This window comes from Ovis aries, chromosome 4 (genome assembly GCF_016772045.2).
Source record: "Ovis aries strain OAR_USU_Benz2616 breed Rambouillet chromosome 4, ARS-UI_Ramb_v3.0, whole genome shotgun sequence".
NCBI lineage: Eukaryota > Metazoa > Chordata > Mammalia > Artiodactyla > Bovidae > Ovis > Ovis aries.
Genome location: NC_056057.1, coordinates 112,865,384 through 112,885,101, shown reverse-complemented (window position 1 = coordinate 112,885,101; position 19,718 = coordinate 112,865,384). Strand labels below are relative to the sequence as shown.

Below are 19,718 nucleotides of genomic sequence, written 5' to 3'. Positions count from 1 at the left end.
CTGCGACGTCACTGTGACCCCCCCACCCCGTCTGTGCAGAGTTGACATCACAGATGACAGCTGGTTTCTCAGGGAACTTGTCCCATGGAGCGTCTCCTGGTGGGTGTGTCTGGACGTGGCCACGGAGGCAATCCACACATGGTCAGGTAATCTCGTCACATGACCCAATGTCTGCTATCCGTTCCTTTGCCTCAATTCTCCCAGAAAATAGTTGTCTTCCTGAGAAGATGCTCTCCCCCTAAATCAATTACATAACACAGTACAGGTGTCGAGGCAAAGCCTTTTGATCCAGAATAAATTCAGTTACCTGCTTTGCTCCAATTGGCTGGTTTCATATTAAGGCGATTCATGTTAACTCATTTTTCTTTCCCGTGTGTCCTGGGCTTGTATTTTATAAACCAGATAGGGACACCAATTAAACTTTAGAGTTTGCCTCTGTGGTGCTTAAGCTGAGATTCGTAATGACAAGTCTGGCAGTCATCAATGTATCTGCTACACTTGCAGTGATTTAGAGGGAAGGCTGTGGCTACCGCTTGGAATAAAAGTGAACAAACTCTGTAAATTTAATTTAGAGGAGTTATACCGTGATCACCCAGAAACGTTTAACAGAAGCTTCTTGTGGTTTTGTCAAAGCTGCGGAAGTGCTTCTCGCAAGATCTCTGGTTTAACTAGGAGCGTGTTTACAATGAGTACAGAATAGGGCTACCTGTGCACTGGACCAGCTTCAGAACTAGCACTTGACCGGAGGAAGTGCTGTTCTGATCCACTCAGCAGGAGTGCACACCTTATTCCGTCCACGAAGGAGCAGTCGGGCTGGGGGTGCGTCATCGCTGGTGGGTCCGGAGAAGTTGGAGCATCGAGGGGTGATCTTTCTTTCAAATCCTTGCAGAGGGGTCACTGTCTATTTATCTGCAGAACCAGAGGGTGACCCCCCTCACCCCGAGTTTCCTCCATTTCCACAATATAAGGAACGTAATTGGATTTAAAAGAACAGAAACGCTCTGCTGTCATTCCCCTTTCTCATTGTCTTTGTTCATCTGCTATTGCTTATTCATTGACAGATTGTATTAGCAGTTAGTTTCCGGCCGTCCGCTCATGCACCAGCCCTCTGCAGTCAGGATTTAATTGCTGCCCTGTGATGAGCTGCTGCTTCTCCTGGCCCCTCTCTCATTCCTCCAACTCCCGCTGGGCTGAGAGTCAAGCTGATGATAATCCTCAGATTGTTTTTTTTCTTTTAACCATGATCTATCTATGCTAGGTGTCTCTTGTTTTGTGTTACTTTATTTCCATCCCATTCCTTCGTGACCATTCCGCAGGTGGGCTGATGACTATCATATTGTGTTTTCTATGTAACATATTTTGTAGGATATATATGTACATGGCTTCCCAGGTGGCGCTAGTGGTAAAGAACCTGCTTGCCAATGCAGGAGACATAAGAGAGGCAGGTTCGATCCCTGGGTTGGGAAGATCCCCTGCAGGAGGAAATGGCAACCTGTTCCAGTATTCTAGCCTGGAAAATTCCATGGATAGAGGAGCCTGGTGGGCTACAGTCCATAGGGTCACACAGAATCGGACATGACTGAAGTGACTTAGCATGCACGCATATATGTACATATGTGTGTGCTCAGTGGTTCAGTCATGTCTGACTCTGTGTGACCCCACGGACTGCAGCCTGCCAGACTCCTCTGTCCATGGAATCTTCCAGGCAAGAATGCTGGAGTGGGTTGCCATTTCCTCCTCCAGGGGAGCTTCCTGACCCAGGGATTGAACTTGTGTCTCGGGCATCTCCTGCATTGGCAGCCAGCTTCTTTACCACTGAGCCACCTGGGAAGCCCAAGGTCTTATCATACCGTTTTAATTTCTTTCATGACTTCAAAGCTTGCCCTCATGTTTCATTTTAACTCTTACCTTCCTAGACCTAGGAATTTTATCTTCCAGCTTTCTGTGAACAGAAAATAAGTTCATGATTTTTGTCATCTTGGCCTTTTTCACCTCTGCCATGTCTTAATTTCCGTTTTATAATTTGAATTTCTCTATTTAGAAGAAATGAAACTTTCTCAAGCTTTGGTTCTAGGTGCTAAAAAAAAATGTCTTCATTCTTTTGGTAAAGACTTGGCACACCTGTTTACTTACCTGTCCCAAGAGATGTTAGTCATCGTGTACCCAGAGACTTAATTAAGATGAATGGAAATGCAGGAAAAAAAGAAAACACCCAACTTTGCCTTATCTTCCTGACAAAATTCGTTAAGCTTAGGTCCTTTGCAGGCATGTTTGTATGTTTGTGTGTTGGGGGGAGGGTTGTTGGTAGAAAGAAATCTTCCTGCTCAGGGATTATTTAGCCAGGTTTCTCTGAATTCATGGTCTTCAGAGTGACCAAGGCAAGACGTGCATTTGTGAGTGATAACTCATATAACACTTGCTGTAAAGACTTAGTTCTCAGACATACGTTCTTTGGGAAGGACATAAACTCTCTAAATATATTAACACAACTGTTTCCTCTATTCCAACCACCAGGCCATGTCATCACCGACAAAGAGAAAAACTGGGTGTTTCTTTAATTACCTCTCTGCATACATTTGTCCCTAATACTCTCTCCTCAGCTTCTCTACTTCCTGTTCATTGAACAGATACTGCGTTTTGCAAAATAAAGTCACCGTCTTTCTGGACTTAGCAACCTCGCTGTCCTCACGGCTAACGGCAGAGGGACTGGGTGAGGGAAGAGGCAGGTGGTTCTCAGATGCCCTTGCTGCTGATGGTAAATCCTGAATGGGTCGGCTCATTCTTTTTAAAATCCGTTTGTTATGAACTTTTACAAGTACCGATTTTCTCGGGGGACTTTCTGACATTCTCCTGCACCTGTTGGATTACACTCCCAAAGTGGAATCATGACACAGAACCTCAGCACGCCGCACCTTCTAAATGGACCTCAGAGTTATTGCTATTGATTGGCCTTGGGAATTGCTGAAGCACAGAGAGGCTGGGCTTTTAACTGGATTTCACATGTCTTTGGTGTCCATTTCAAGGCTTCACTGAACATTGATCAGCAGGAAATGGCTTCCCAATGGTAAGTGAAGACTAGGCAATGTGAATAATAAGAACCGCAGCTCTTAATGTACAAGTGCATTTAGAACCATCTACGCCTCCAGACATTGTAAATCCCTGTTACCGAGCTCACTGGCTGAGATCCATTTATCCATTATCCGGCATTACGCCCTCATCTCAAACTAGGCTCGGAATATATTCTGGACACCATGTAACTCTAACCACATTTAACCAAGCTGTGTAAATTAATCCAAAACATGAAGCCAATATGTACTAAGCTCCTTTTAAGAAAAATGGGCAGTGGGGGAGGAGTTCACAGCCAATGGAAGTTAAGGAAGGCTGCATCTGTTTGAGACCTGACTTTGGTCTCAACTGCACTGCTTTTAGAAAGATTACCTTCCAAAGAGATGTGTAGTTCAGTGCCTGGAACTTTCTTTGCTGAAAGGCTGAAAAGAGCTTCTAAGTAAAACAAGTAGAACAAAACACAAAGAATCGCTTTAAGGATAATTAAAACTATTTTGGACTTTTTTATTTATCAATCTGGTTTCTAATATAATTTCAGTTAAATGAAAGACATTCACAAAGAAGAGTAGGCATACATACATAATTTCCTTCTTTCATTCTAGTTTACATGCTGTTGCTTTTAGAGAGTGAAATTTCCTGGTTATTTCACAGGGATAGAAAGCCTAATTGACTTTACAGAGAGAATATTAGCCCAGCCTTTTCACAACTTCAACCTCTGCAGTTCATCATGTTCACTGAAAAAAAAACAAAAACCCAAATACCCAACAAAACAAAACTTAGAATAAGTGACATTGAGAACTGTTTCTTGGCCTACAAGATGGGAGGAATCTCCATGTTTCTAGAACCATCTCAAAATCCAGCACTTGCTGTAAATAAACTGAGACTCAGAAAATGGTGCAGCCCATCTAAGTAGATGGGCTCTTAAAGCACGTTTTCATCTGGAAAATAAACTCATAAGTGCCTGGTGAGTATTAATATCCATGTGCCCAGGTATCTTCATTACCTTCATCTAGTCTTTGCTTCATGGGAGGTAACCAACTTTTCAACATGGTTTCCCTATTTTATTGACCATGAGCTGCACATATCAGTTGTATATATAAAAAAAAGAATACTGCTGTGAGATAAATTTAAAGTTTCCGTCATGCAGGGTGTGTGCAGTTTAGGCAGAGAGCCACTGGGGTATGTGAAACAGTCACATTAGCTGTTCATGTTTCTTATTTCTAAGCCATTTCAATCACACTGGGGCGTGGTAAGCTGCAAGTCACATCACACCTAGGTGGGAACTTGGGGCTTTATACACAGGAGTTCTGATTTTTCTGGCCCTTGGCTGTGTTGCATCTCCTGATGTTGACAGAAAAGCTCCCTGGCAGTCTCCCTGACTCTGAATCTAATAGTTGTACAACAATGCCTCATGTTTCCACATTCTTGGACTTGACTGCTTGTTTCTTTTGAGATGACTTACAACCACAAGCTGGAAAGTAAGACTTTCAGTAGGTCCACTGACTTGGCCTTTATGTTTGGGTTTCAAAGTATCTGCAGCCAAGGATCCATGGCACTCCCCATTGTGTTATGAAGCAGATAAAAAACAGCTCTATCTTACATACAAGGCAAAGAGGAACAGAGAGGGTCAGCCACTTGGCTGAGGTCACAGAGCATGCCAGAGAGAGAAAAGGGCTTGCACTCCATCAGCTGACTCTCAGGATCACTCTCACCAAAACATCATTTTAAAAATGCCATCCACTGGTCTTCAGCCCAAATCAGTTGGGCACACTGTTTGTTCCACATGAGGCGGTTCTATCAGGACTAGCAATTTTGACCTATTTTTGGCTGGCTCATTGGAATTCAGTTGAACAATTGTTGCTTTTCTCTTTGAAAACTGCTTGGGCAGGATGGTGAAAAGGAGGAAAAAAATTAGTAAGCTTCCAATCAGGTACTGATCATTTGGAGATGTGAGATGTTAAGGGACCATGAAAACGTTTACACCATAAGAGAAAGGAGAAAGTGAAAAAGAACACATGGGAGAAGAGAAAACAACAGATGGAGAAGGAAGTAAAAGTTTCACACTGACACTGCATTTTCCCAACAGGGACATGTGCTTTTCCTTTGGAAGTTACTACTGTTTGTGTTGTTGTGCCCAACTCTCAGCGCCATCTAGTGGCTGCCACACAGATGTTCAACAACAACATGAAATCTACTTTTGGGCTCACAGCATTTTCTTTTCCGAGCCTCAGAAATCCTGCTCCTGTAAGTAAAGGATGCTTGCTGGTCAAACGCAGGGCAACAGGGAATTTTCCAACAAAAACTCTCAAACTCTTGTCTTCAGCTTAACAAAAACTCCCACGCAACAGGTCTCTCTCTTTTTTTTCGAGCAGTTGCTTGAAAGCCACAAGGGGAAATGTTGTCTTTTATGCTAAGAAGGGCCAGAGAAGAGCTGAAGAATATAACTTCTTACCTCCCGAGCTAGCTTCCTTGAGCTCAAGGGAATACGCTGAGAGCTCAGACTGGCACTGATTTTGCATTCATTCAAAGTCTCAGTCCTAGCAACTCAAAACAGAGATGCTTGGTTTGTACACAGATGTTTCCTGCACGAACAATCCAGAATCAATTATCAGCTTCCCCTGAAACTTCTAAAAAACCCTCTTATTTAAAGGAAACTTTCTTGTTTTATTCTGGGTATCACTGAAAGAGTTACCACTAGCCTCTTAGTGCTCTACTGGTGAGCTGTTGGGATCAGCTTTGGCCGGATATGATTGACAAAGCAAGGCTGGGCACTGAGCTTGGGTCGTAATGTCATGGCCGCCTGGAAAGAAGAGGGCAGCATCCTTTTGTGCACGTAAACAAAATTATTTAGCATTTAGAAGGTACTACATGTGGCCTTCGCAGATAGAGTCAGGGATCTGGGTGAAGACTGCAGTCCCATAGAGGAGACGTCCAGCACGCGTTTGGCACATTACTTCACTACTTAATACCTTATCCACAGTGCTGTGTCCTTGTCCTGTCCACTGGCTGGGCTACTGCCCCCTTCAGGGCAGAGACCATCTCAAATGATGCTGAGATGGGAGGAACACTGACCCCTGCAGCCATCCTGGTGCCCTACATTAGAAAATGTGGGGAGAAGTGTTAGGTTTTATTTTACACTTTTCTGTGACAGGAACAAGAAAAGATAGAGAAGAGAAAGGGTAGGAACATTTTAGTTGAAGGGGCTATGTTTGATTGTTTTAATTTCTTAATAATTTTGGAAAGAAAGGGAAAGTGCTCAATGTATGTAGAATAGAACTATCATGGGAAACAGAATAAATAACAAATTTCCATCTGGTGTTATTTGTCAAGTGTAAAAGTGATACCTGTCAAATAGGTTTTAAGAAATCAGAAACATTTTAAAACATAAAGTTTAAAGTTTGCTTGTTCAATTTGACAATATAGAAAAGAATCCTTAATGGGAGTCATCTTGGTCAAATTAATAATGTTTGTTTTCAATATGTCCTCATAAATGTCACATTGTTCTAATTATTTAGTTACAGTGAATGCTTTTCATGTTAAACGCATTTTAGGGAAGAATGATCAAGACTGTTTTAAATAAAGGGTGTTATGCTCCTGCTTGAGGCCAGCAACTGTAAAAGGGCAGTAATATTCTTTTGTTCTGTGACCTCGACTTAAGAGTGGATTAACTGGCCCTCTGTCTCCTTGGGAATGTGCCAGGCACTGGGGCCAGGTGCAGTGAGGATAACACGTCCCATCACTCCAGAACCTGAGATCCTCCAATAAGTTAGCTATTCCGAAGTGTCTTGAATACATAACCCAAACAAACTAGAATTTCCATTTTCTCAAGGCAGGCCACCTGACCAACAGTACCATTTTAACCTCATCTTACCTCCTTCTAGGAGGAGAAAGAAAAGAGTGTTATTTAATGCCTCAAAATGTTGGAGTCTAAGAAAATTTTAACATCCTCATTAAGTCTTAACAGCCTGAACTGTAATGATCATAAATGTTAAATCATTCTAGAAATAACTTTTGTGTAATCTTCTTGTAAAATAAATACATGAAATTATTTTTTGGATGCTTCAATAGGAATGTTGTCCCACTGGTCTACAGAAACAGTCAATTAGTTTTAAATAGTTCCTTGCCGGAATTAGTTGATCAAGGCTCCTGAATAAACTGAGGTCTGGTTGACCAGACATGTCCATTCTCTGAGAAGCAACGGTCAGTTCCCAGGTTGTGATGAACCTGAGCTTCAGATGTTATCTGCCAAAGAAAGTCCCTGAATCACGGCCGTGCGTCTATTTAGGATGGAATAATACATGGAGTAGATCAGTTAGAATAGGGCAGGATTTTCCACATGATTCCAGAATAATAGCAATAACAATCGCAATCACAGCTAGGCTTTATTTTGGTCCGTCCATTCAGAGGACCCTGTCTGCTAGGATCTTGTCACAGGCGCATAAAGACCAGATAGAGCAAAATAAGAAGAGCAACCTAACTTGCGCATTCTCTAAGAAGTGTCCACACTCCTGCTACCAACTATAAAAGACACAGAGCCAACACATCTCAACATCTGGCTCTAATTCCTCACCGTGGCGCTTACACACACATACAGTCTAACCCAGTATCTTGTAGGTAAAGCAGAGGGAAAACCTTTTGTCTTGGCTGATCACCAGGTATTACAGCTGACAGTTATAGACACCGGATAGTTATAAGACTACAGACGTGGAGCGGTGCAATCGAGCAGAATCTGATCCAAAGTAAAACCAGCGATCCAACAGGGGGCTGCTTCCCCTGGGTCTGAGAGCTTCTCTGGGTTGTACTGATGGTCCTTGCACAGGAGGGACCGCACCCCTCTGCCTCCAGTGGGAACTCTCAGAGAACCGGCACACACTGAGGTCTCTCTGAAAACTGCTAAATCACAGCTTCCCTCTGTCCTTTCCTTTCCTTTTCCAATTCACAGGACACCAGAGAAATATCTTATGAACACGAACTAGTTACTACCACAGCCCATTAGAGGCTGACTCTATGTAAAAAGAGGAAAACGCGGGAGGCCGTGTACATGTGCATCAACTTTTCTCCAGGAAAAATATCCACGTTCTAAGGGCGCTGAAAATCGTAGAAAACGGGCCCTGTTCCTGTGGGTTTTCAGAACACCTCTCTAAACACACACAAAATATTCGACAGATAGTACCTACAAATGTTGACCATCGCTTCAACTCTAAAAGCAGTTTTTGTATTATTTTTGTTTTGATACAGAAGGGGAAACTCAGCTATAAAGAAATATCAAAAAGTTTTTTTTTTTTTTTTTTTGTGGCCATCAGTCTCCAGGAGTTTGCCGTCGCTTGCCTCCCCCGGCTTGTGCTGATATCTGAAGGGTGTGCTCAGGGGTCTGAAGTCGGGTGCTTCCGTCCCGCGCCCTCCTCCCTGCCCACGCTCCCCCCTCCCTCGCCCCCCACTTCCCGGAGCCAAAGAGCCGCCGCTCAGATGAGCCATTCCTTTTTGCTCTCGTCGATGGTCTCTGTGAAGTTGGGGTCGTTGTTCATGATGGCGGCGTCGGCGCTCTCGGCCGACTCCGCGCCCTTCGCCTCGTTGGTGTGGTAGGTGCCCTTGTGACGGAACATGTAGCGAATGAGGAAGACCAAGGTGCAGAGGATGGTGAAGATCACCACGGCGATGACCCCTGGGGGACACAGACAGAGGGGCGAGAGGTTAGACGCGGCCGAGGAGCCCGCCAGCACCCCGCGCCTCTTCAGCACGGCTCCCTCCAGGAGCCTCTCCTTCAGGAAACACGGAACTCCCGACAACGCCACCAGCAGCACCGGGCGGGGAAGGAGGCCGGCCTCCACAGTTACATCTGGAGATGTCAACACTTTCCTCCCAGGGGTTGACAGGACGACGAAACAGAAAACCAGGAAGCCTTCAGAAGACCTCAAAAACAGTTAACGAGCTTGACCTAAGGAAGTAACACTAGCCCTACACGTCTGTCTTAGAGGAGCCGGATATACCACTCAACTCGTTTTAGGAGGCCAGAATTATCCTGACACCATTACCAGACAAACACACGACAAGAAAATGAGGGAGCAGTGTCTCTCCTAAATAAAATGGTAGCAAATCAAACCCAGCAATATGTAAAGGGGAACAGATTATAACAAAAATGGTGTTAATTCTAGGAATGTAATGGTTGAGTTAACATTTAAAAATAAAGGAATGTAATTTAAAAACCTTTATCAATAAATGCACATGACTAAAAAAGAAATGTGAGAAATTTCAACACCCATTTATCATGAAGCCTCTCAGGAAACTATCAATAGAAACTTTCAACCTTGAAAAAGGGCATCTTTGAGAAATCTGCAGCTAATATTGCACTTAATAGTGAAAGATTAAACACATTCCTCCTGAAATATGGAAAAATGCAAGAGTGTCAACTCTCATCCCCTTAACTCATGACTGTACTAAAAGTTCTAGACAGTTGAATAAAATAAAAAGAAACAAAAAGTGTACTGATTGAGAAGGAGAACTCTATTCTCAGATGACAGGATTGTCTATGTAGAAAATACTAAAGAATAGACAAAAAAATGTTGCTGGAACTCACAGTAAATTTAGCAAGGGGAAATTTATATTTTTATATATTAGCAAGAAATACTTGGGAAAAAAAAGAAAAAAAAAAGAAAGAAATACTTGGAAATGAAAGTAATAAAATAGTGCCACTTATAATAGAATGAACTGAACATAGCTGTTCAAGACTGTACACTGAAAATCATAAAACCTTGCTGAGAAAAACTAAAGACCTAAATAAATGGATGCATATACCATATTTCAATGTCAATATTGTTAAGCTGTTCATTCATAGATTTAATGCAATTCAATTAAAATAATAGCAATTTTTTTGTAGAAATGTATAAGCTGATTCTAAATTTTATATGGCAATGCAAAGGACCCAGAACAGTCAGAATAGTTAAAAAAAAAATGATTGTAGAACTTATATTGCTTATTTCAAGACTTACTTTAAAGATACAATAATAAAGTAAGAGTAATATTGGTCAAAGAAAGATATATAAATCAACAAAACAAAAGAGTCCAGAAAAAAAGACATACAAATATATAGACAATTGATTTTTGACAAAACTAACATGGAAATTAACTTGGAAAAAAATACTCTTTTCAACAAATGATCTCAGAATAACTAGATATTTGTTTGGCAAATGATGATTTTTGACTTTTATCTCATACTATATACAGGTATTAACTCAAAGTGACTATGTGTATGTGTTAGCCGCTCAGCTGTGTCCAACTATTTGTGACCCCACAGGCTCTAGGCCACCAGGCTCCTCTGTCCATGGGGATTCTCCAGGCAAGAATACTGGAGTGGGTTGCCATTTCCTTTTCCAGGTGATCTTCCCAACCCAGGGATCAAACCTGGGTCTCCCACATTGCAGGCAGATTCTTTACCATCTGAGCCACCAGGGAAGCCCCTCAAAGTGATTATAGACTGAATAATTAATAACAAAAGCTATAAAACTTCTGGGAGAAAACAGGAGAAAATCTTTACAACCTTGGGGTTGGCAGATTTTTAGAAAGGATTAAAAAATATCACAAACTGTAAAAAGGTTAGAAAGTTGGACTTTAGAAAAATTAAAATCTGCTTTTCAAAAAATACCACTAAAAAAATGAAACAATGAGAATGCAAGAAGAACTCTTACAATTTAGTAGAAAGAAGTCAAACAATCCAATTAAAAGAGGAGAAAGATTTAAATAGACACTTCACAAAAGATTTGCAAACAGTGGTAAGCATGGAAAAAGATGCTCATTAAGTCATCATATAGTTGCACATTAAAACCTCAGTGAGGGGGCTTTCCTGGCGGCTCAGTGGTGGAGAATCCACTTGCCAATGCAAGAGACACAGGTTTGATCCCTAGGCCAGGAAGATCCCTTTTGCTGTGGAGCAACTAGGCCCGTGTGCCACGACCACTGAGCCTGTGCTCTAGAGCCTGGGGGCTACAACTACTGAGCCCACGTGCCACAACTGCTGAAGCCTGGGGCCCCTAGAGCCTGTGTTCTACAACGAGATAAGCTGCCACAATGAGAAACCTGTGCACTGCAGCTAGAGAGTAGCCCCCCACCCCCACTGCAACTAGAGAAAAGCCTGTGCAGCAAGAAGACCCAGCACAGCCATAAATAAATAAAATTAAAACCAAAAAGATACTATAAACAGAAAGAGACTGTTAAAAACAAACAGGGCGCAGTGAGTTACCACCACTCATCAACGAGATGGCTACAAAGAGTGACAGTACCAAGTGTTGGCAAGATTGTGAAGCAATTTGACCTCTCAGATATTGCTTATGGAAGCATAAAATGGTTCAACCATTTTGGAAAACTATATGGCAATTTCCTGTAAAGTTAAATATCTACAATAACCCAGCAATTATACTCCTAGGAATTACCAGAGAAACTAAAACTTTTGTTTACAAAGGCCCGAACTTGGACAAGAATATTCATAGCAGCTTTTGTCCAAACAGCCCAAGCCTGGAAACAAACCAAACATCTATCAGCAGGGGAGTAGGTAAAGCAAACTCTCCTTCATTCATACAAAGGAATACAACTTGGCAGTAAAAATAAATAGACCGTTGGTAATACAACAATGTCAACAGATTCTCAAAAACACGTTGAGGGAAAGAAGGCACAACAAATTACATACTATGTGATTCCATTTCTGTGAAACCCTAAAAAGAGGCAAAAGAAATCCATGTGGCAAAGGCAAGCGGAGTGGGGGAGGGGCGAATTACAAAGGGGTATGAGAGAACTTTTAGTGGATGGAAGTGTTCTGTGTCTTGATTGTGGCTGTGGTTATAGGAATGTTGGAGAAGGAAATGGCAACTTGCTCCGGTATTCTTGCCTGGAGAATTCCATGGACAGAGGAGCCTGGTGGGCTGCACTTCAAGGGGTTGCAAACAGTCAGACACGACTGAGCGACTAACACTATAGGCATATGTGTTTGTCAAAAGTCATAACGTGTTGCATTTAGATAAGTGCATATTATGCTTCAATAAAGTTGATATTAAAAAAGCAAAATAACAAGGATAAGGATTATACCAGAACTCTGAACAATGTGATTTAAGCACCATTTCTAAATGTATTTGGGCTTCCAGGCGGCTCAGTGGGTAAAGAATCTGCCTGCAATGCAGGAGACACAGGAGATGCAGGTTCGATCCCAGGATTGAGAAGATCCCCTGGAGGAGGAAATGGCAACCCACTCCAGTATTCTTGCCTGGAGAATCCCACAGACAGAGGAGAATGGTAGGCTGCAACCCATAGGGTCGCAGAGAGTTGGACACGAGTGAAGCAACTGAGCATGCCCGCACACATGCTCGGAGTGTATGGGGATTCTCCAGGCCAGAATACTGGAGTGGGCTGCCATTTCCCTCTCCAGGGGATTGTCCCAACCCAGGGATCGATCTCCTGCATTACAGACAGACGCTTTACCGTATGAAGGGAAGCCCTGTAATTTAATAATCACATATATATAGGTGTCCACTTTCTTCCTGTGGAAAATAAACCTACTGACTAGCTGAGCTGATTGGCTGAGTTTAAAATCCTTCATATGCTTAACAGTATTAGCTGTCCTCAGAGAGACAGGAAACATCTTTATAAAATAAGGCGGAAGAAGCAGAGAGAGAAGAAGGCAACAGGTGATATTTACTGATCCAAACACGAGGAACTATACTAGGAGAGTCAAACTATTATACAGGTTTCCATGGTGGGAAGAAAAGCCTGGAATATTCAGATACTCTGGCTTATTAATGGTCTGATAATTTTTATTAAGATAACTGAAACCAGACTGGCATAGTCCTTCCCATTTTTGTAGCAAGCTACTCTGGATCATTTGGGATGCAAGAGGATAATGAGGGCATAAACAGATGTCCTGGCTGTTGCCCTGTCAGGCTGCTGTGACAGCCTGCTTGTGTTTTCAGATGCTGGCTAGCTTCCTACTACTGTTCTTTTCCTTTTTTAAAATAATAAGTCAGCATTAAGAAAGAGCCAGGTTACATTTACCAGTTTCTCCACATCTGTACTTCTCAGTCTTCAGCCATATTTAAACAGCAAAATAAATAAAGTACAAGTCTAGATGACTCCTTTTCCTCTAGACAATGCTTTATTGAAAATGACTACTCCCCACAAGTGAGGAAGCGCCTGTCCTGTGCGTCACCTACCTCCGATGATGGCCGAGTTTCTGTTGACTCCATTTCTTATGGCCTGGCCTTGTCCTGGGTTATATGGAAAATCAGCACTGGCTGTAGAGGAAGAGATAAAAAGTCATGTATATCATTTATCCCGGATAATCTGATATCAATTTTTTCATAAAATCCTTCAACACTGCCTGTTTTCCCAAATGAGACCTCTGTTTCATTTAAACCCATTTTGCTATTGTTGCCCACAAGAATCACAGCCACCTCAATGCCTGCTATTTTCCTTTATACAAGGCCCAGATGAGCACCATATCTCCTTGGGAGGAATATTAAAATTTTTAGAACAACCTGAGCAGGACTGTCGGTTGTTGGTTCCACTGATAGACAAGTTGAGAATACTTCTTCTTAAGTTTGGCTGAAATCTGCCTCCCAGCCACTTTGATCCCTTTCACAACTGATGGAGTTGGGTATGTTTGCTGATGAGCTTTTTAGAACTTACAGTATTAGTTTTAATTGCTAAAAATTAAAAAAATTTGAAGTATCAAAGTGAAAGTCGCTCAGTTCGGTCCGACTCTTTGTGACCCCATGGACTATACAGTTCATGGAATTCTTCAGTCCAGAATACTGGAATGGGTAGCCTTTCCTTTTTCTAGGGGATCTTCCCAACCCAGGAATCAAACCCAGGTCTCCCACACTGCAGGCTGATTCTTTACCAGCTGAGCCACAGGGAAGCCCAAGAATACTGGAGTGGGTAGCATATCCCTTCTCTAGGGGATCTTCCCATCCCAGGAACTGAACCAGGGTCTCCTGCATTGCAGGCAGATTCTTTACCAACTGAGCAACATATAATATTATATGCTACAGGTGTACCATATAGTGATTCACAAGGTTTAAAGGCTATATTCCATTTATAGTTATTATAAACTATTGGATATATTGCCTATGTTGTACAGTCTATCCTTGTAGTTTTATATGTAATATTTATACATAATAGTTCATACCTCTTGACACTACGCTTGTACCGCCCCTCCCCTCATGCCCTCTTCCCACTAGTAACCACTAGTTTGTTCTACACATTTGTGAGTCTGCTTTTTTGTCATATTCACTAGTTTGTTGGGTTCTTTAGGTTCCATGTATAAGTGACATCATACAGTCTTTGCCTTTCTCTAACTTACTTCACTTAGCATAGTACCTTTCAAGTCCACCAATGTTGCTGCAAATGGCAAATTTTCATTCTTTTTTATGGCTGAGTAGTATTCCATCGTACAGCTGGACTACATCTTCTTTAGTCCTCTGTGCCTGGACACTTAGGCTGCCTCCATATCTTGGCTATTGTAAATAATACTGCCATAAGACGCTGGGGTGTATGCATCTTTTTGAATTAGTGTTTTTGTTTTAAAAAGGAATCATTTATTTAAACAAGTATCTTACGTGGCTCTAGTAAAATACTGTACGCTTCAGGAATTTGTTAGGGGATAATATCTCCTAAGTGTTGGGAAGAATAGTAACTGCCTGATAACTTTTCTGTTTCTGAACCTATTTCAGCAAATCTTTGCAGCATGCCTACCACGTGTCAGCTGCCAGTCTAAGTGCTGGGGATATACAGCAAAGAGTAAAAAAGATGAAAATTGTTACTAATGAGAACTTTTCATGCCTCACTGAAGAATTTGGTTTATATAGTCCAAATACTGACCTGAAGCATGGATGGGATTTTAGTTATGACCCTGTCTATGTATAGTGACTTGCCTGAAATGGCAGTGCAGCTTCCATGTTGTAACTCACACAGTCAATGCACACAGTAAGATTTGGTTATCAATACACATATTCCCTGAGGTCAACCACCCTTCAAAGAAATGAGTGGTGCTTTTCAAGAAAAAGGCCTGAAATTTCACTGCTCATCTTGGGCATAGTCCCGAGGTCTTCTGACGTTGTATTTACCCTTCTCTGAACACTGTTTGGTCCGTGTCCTTCTAAAAAGTCAAAAGCTTAATAGCTTGTAAATGGCCTAACTGGGATTATCACCCAGGCAGCATTAATTCCAAAGTCGATCATCTTTCCTATATTACCTTTCAAGGGCTAGGACGACACAGACAGGTCAGCTGTTGAGAAAACCCCAGCTCTCTGACAGTTCAGCTCAGGTAGGACCCATGGAAGGAAGAACTATTTTTAGGATGTTAGGTAGAAAGACTTATTTTGTTTGGACACACTGACTTGAAGCGCCTACAGAACACCCAGGTGGCGACGTCTACCAGGCATTCGAGCAGCCTGTGAGTGTCATGTTTCTCCTCTCCTTTTGATAAACACAGAAGCCTCCTGACCACTAAAAAAATACACAGCTTCAAAAGGTACTTAATAACAAAAAATTACAGCGTCAACTCTGTCATTATTCTATTGGGTGGTATTCACGATACTACAAGACCATTTGCTCTTCCGCTTCAGGTAACACGGATGGTGGAACACAGCATAGTTCCTGCCCACAGAGAGCTTTGCACCCTTGGCCACAGAACTGCAGAAAGACACAGATGCTTAGACACCCTGACAACCTCTCTGGTTCTCCTGGGCTGTTGTCGCTCAGTGGTGTCCGACTCTTTCCGACCCCAGGGACTGTAGCCCACCAGGCTCCTCTGTCCATGGGATTCTCCAGGCAAGAACACTGGAGTGGGAGGCCATTTCCTTCTCCACTGGTTCTCTTGAAGTTACTGACATAAACAGTAGGGAAAGGTACGGATATGACTTGAACTCCTTGACATTGGGCGGAAGGTTTCCCTTGAGCTTCTTCTGCTTCTTCCCTCATTGAATCACTTTTCCCACTCACCCTTCCAAGCACATGGATTTCTGGTGCTTCAGGGGGATTTGTCTTTGCTCCTCCATGTGACATGCTCTGTCAGGACACCTGGTTGTCTTTCTTCTCTTTGTCTCTTAAATCTTACCACTTTCCTGAAACCATTCTGAGCCACTCCAGATGAACCATCTGCCCTCTTTTCAATGGCTGTCATCTTAATTCTTGTCACTCCATACATGGCATTCATCTTCTTAATGGCAGGGGCCAATCTTAGTTATACTTGCAGTCCCAATGACAAGTAGCAGAGCTAATTAGATCAAACTGCCAACATCCACTGGATCATTGAAAAAGCAAGAGAATACCAGAAAAACAACTACTTTTGCTTTATTGATCATACCAAAGTCTTTGACTGTGTAGATCACAACACACTGTGGAAAATTATGAAAGAGATGGGAATACCAGACCACCTTACCTGCCTCCTGAGGAATCTGTATGCAGGTCAAAAAGCAACAGTTAGAACCAGACATGGAACAAGAAGACTGGTTCCAAATTGGGAAAGGAGTACGTCAAGGCTGTATATTGTCACCCTGCTTATTTAACTTCTATGCAGAGTACATCATGAGAAATGCTGGGCTAGATGAAGCACAAGCTGGAATCAAGATTTCTGGGAGAAATATCAATAACCTCAGATATGCAGATGATACCACCCTTATGGCAGAAAGTGAAGAGGAACTAAAGAGCCTCTTGAGGAAAGTGAAAGAGGAAAGTGAATGAGCTGGCTTAAAATCCAACATTTAAAAAATGAAGATCATGGTATCTGGTCCCATCACTTCATGGCAAATAGATGGGGAAACAATGGAAACAGTGAGAAACTTTATTTTCTTGGGCTCCAAAATCACTGCAGATTGTGATTGCAGCCATCAAATTAAAAGATGCTTGCTCTTTGGAAGAAAAGCTATGACCAACATAGACAGCATATTAAAAACCAGAGACATTACTTTGCCAATAAAGGTTCATCTAGTCAGAGCTATGGTTTTTCCAGTGGTCATGTATGGATATGAGAGTTGGACTATAAAGAAAGCTGAGTGCCAAAGAATTGATGCTTTTGAACTGTGGTGTTGGAGAATACTCTTGAGAGTCCCTTGAACTGCAAGGAGATCCAACCAGTCCATCCTAAAGGAAATCAGTCCTGAATATTCATTGGAAGTACTGATGCTGAAGCTGAAACTCCAATATTTTGGCCGCCTGATCTGAAGAACTGGCATCATGGACATGAGTTTGAGCAGCTCTGGGAGTTGGTGAAATACAGGGAAGCCTGGATTGCTGCAGTCCATGGGGTCACAAAGAGCTGGACACAACTGAGCACCTGAGCTGGACTGACTGGTATAATTAAAATCAGTCCATTAAGAGGTATGCAAACATTTTTGTGAAAAAAGACTATAGCCCTCCAGGCTCCTCTGTCTATGGAATTCTCTAGGCAAGAATACTGGAGTGGGTTGCTATTTCCTTCTCCAGGGGATCTTCTAAATCCAGGGATTGCACCTGGGTCTCCCATATTTTGGGCAGATTCTTTTACCATCTGAGGCACTTAGGGGAGCCAATAAAGTCTCCCATGCAGGTACAATTTTGGAAGTCAGCTGCCTAGACTCAATTCCACCCTTAAAGCAAAGCACCATCCTTACTCTTCCCAACAGAGGAAAGGAACATATTGAATACAGAAAAGCTGTATAATAATAATGTCTGTGTCTGCTAGTCTGGTTATTATCAGAAAAAAGTCAGTGGAAACCCCCCACCCCCAGGTCCCAGAATAGTCCTCATGAAATTCCAGGGCAGGCTCCTGTGTCCACATGAGCATGCCTGTTTTCATGGCTTTGTTTATAACTTGAGCTTGCTTCTCCGAATGCATGTAAGCGCTTATTCCCTGGAGGCAAATCCATTTCATCCTGGCATGCACACTGATATGCTACTTTGATAGATATATTTCAGATGATTTCATTGTAACTGTTCTTTCCCCTGGGTACTAACATCCTCTTAGAAATGCACATAGAGGAACACAGAGGCCAAGAGACACCGATGAGGCCAAACCACAAACCTCATTCTGCTACCGATTTTTATGCCCTCCCACCCCCATCCAATTTTGCTGCAAAAGCCATTTGCGTGGTGCTAGAGTATCAAGGAACCTATCCATATTTTGGGAAACATCATGACTTCACTTTCACTTTTCACTTTCATGCACTGGAGAAGGAAATGGCAACCCACTCCAGTGTTCTTGCCTGGAGAATCCCAGGGACGGGGAAGCCTGGTGGGCTGCTGCCTATGGGGTCGCACAGAGTTGGACACGACTGAAGCGACTTAGCAGCAGTAGCAGCAGCAGGTTCAAAATAGACTTTAGGTATTTAGTCTCAGGCCCAGACTTGTGTCAAACAGGCAAACACTACATTCAATATACTTTTCTCCTGGATCCCCAAATGACACTTGTGGACAAAGAATTTCACCTGCCAAAGGAGGCTGTGGCCATCAAGCCATCAGCAGCCCCCACGCCCACCCCCACAGCGCACTCTGTGTGCTGGGGATTCAGGCTGGAGGAAACAGGATACTGGCCCTAGAGAGTGAGGATGTAGATCGGAGGAATGATTTCCATCAACCCAGACTCTTGCATCTTCTTATACATAAAAAATGGCTAAATTCATTAACTTGAGATGTCTGGTTTTTCTTTAATGAATAGTAATCTTTTGATGTTCCAACTGCTTGTTTTGGTTGCAAAAAACTCCCATATATCCTGGCTCCTCCTTTACCTTTTCGGAGCAGTCCCTCAGAGCTACCTGAGAGTCTGCCTCCCTGACTTAAGTCCTCAGCATGTCTACCGCATAAAACATGGTTGTGCGTGGTTTTTTCAGTTGACACGCTACACGAAAACACCAAAGTGTGGCGCTGTTCCACTCCAGTTTAGCATCTCATGGAAGCGTGTTTCTGCTCATTTCCGGCTCACACATCCTGTTTGTCTGGTCATCCCCATTATGTTGACAGACCACGTTTCCCCCTTGACCCACCCTGAGACCTGTTCTCCTCGCCTCCCTCAGCAGAGGACAGGCAGACATGTCACTGCAGGGACTGGTGACAGGGGATCCTTCTCTATGGGTGAGCTTGTGAACCAGCCTGGCTGTGACTGCAGAGCCCACCGAGATGGCTCACACCCTGAAACACGCTCGGACACGGTCACATGGACGCTTCCACACACAGCCAGCCTTCCCTCCCGTCGCTGTTGTCTCTGTCTTCTGTGTGGGAAGGGAAACCAGCTCACAGTTCAGCACTTTCCCTGGCCCCCAACTTCAAGTGGGGGCAGGGAGGGAAAAACACACTTTGTAAGAGGCAGCCCAGTGGGAGCTGTTCCTTGTAATATGTAAAATGATCAGAAATTAGGACTGGGTGAGTGAAAACACACCTTCTTGCACGGAAAGAACAGAAACCAGGAATGTTTGATTCCATTTCTAAAGGCCCTTGCCTGCCCTTTGCTATGTTCCAGGAAGTCTTCATCAGGAAAGTGAAAGTCTACGCCCCACCCCCTCTATCCACGGGGCGAGGGTGCTGGTTCTGAGCCCACCTTGTGCCTGTACCAGGTGAGGGGCATGGCCCCACAAAGCCCTGCCCCCAACTATCATGCTGGTGGTTTACAGGTGACCGACGTGTCCTGAAGCTCTGAGTTT

The 19,718-nt window shown here is 43.0% G+C and overlaps 1 protein-coding gene across 1 annotated transcript in view; it reads right to left on the bottom strand.

Annotated features, from left to right (window-relative positions):
* Nucleotides 1–3,538: 3,538 nt before the first annotated feature.
* CNTNAP2 (contactin associated protein 2) overlaps nt 3,539–19,718 on the bottom strand; it is a 2,342,027-nt gene continuing 2,325,847 nt past the window's right edge. Inside the window, exons 24-25 of the mRNA XM_042248972.2 lie at nt 13,257–13,337; nt 3,539–8,728 (exon numbers count right to left, since the gene is read on the bottom strand). Of these exons, the coding sequence (XP_042104906.1) occupies nt 8,529–8,728; nt 13,257–13,337 (281 nt within the window). The 3' untranslated portion in view covers nt 3,539–8,528. The remainder of the gene's footprint in view (nt 8,729–13,256; nt 13,338–19,718) is intronic.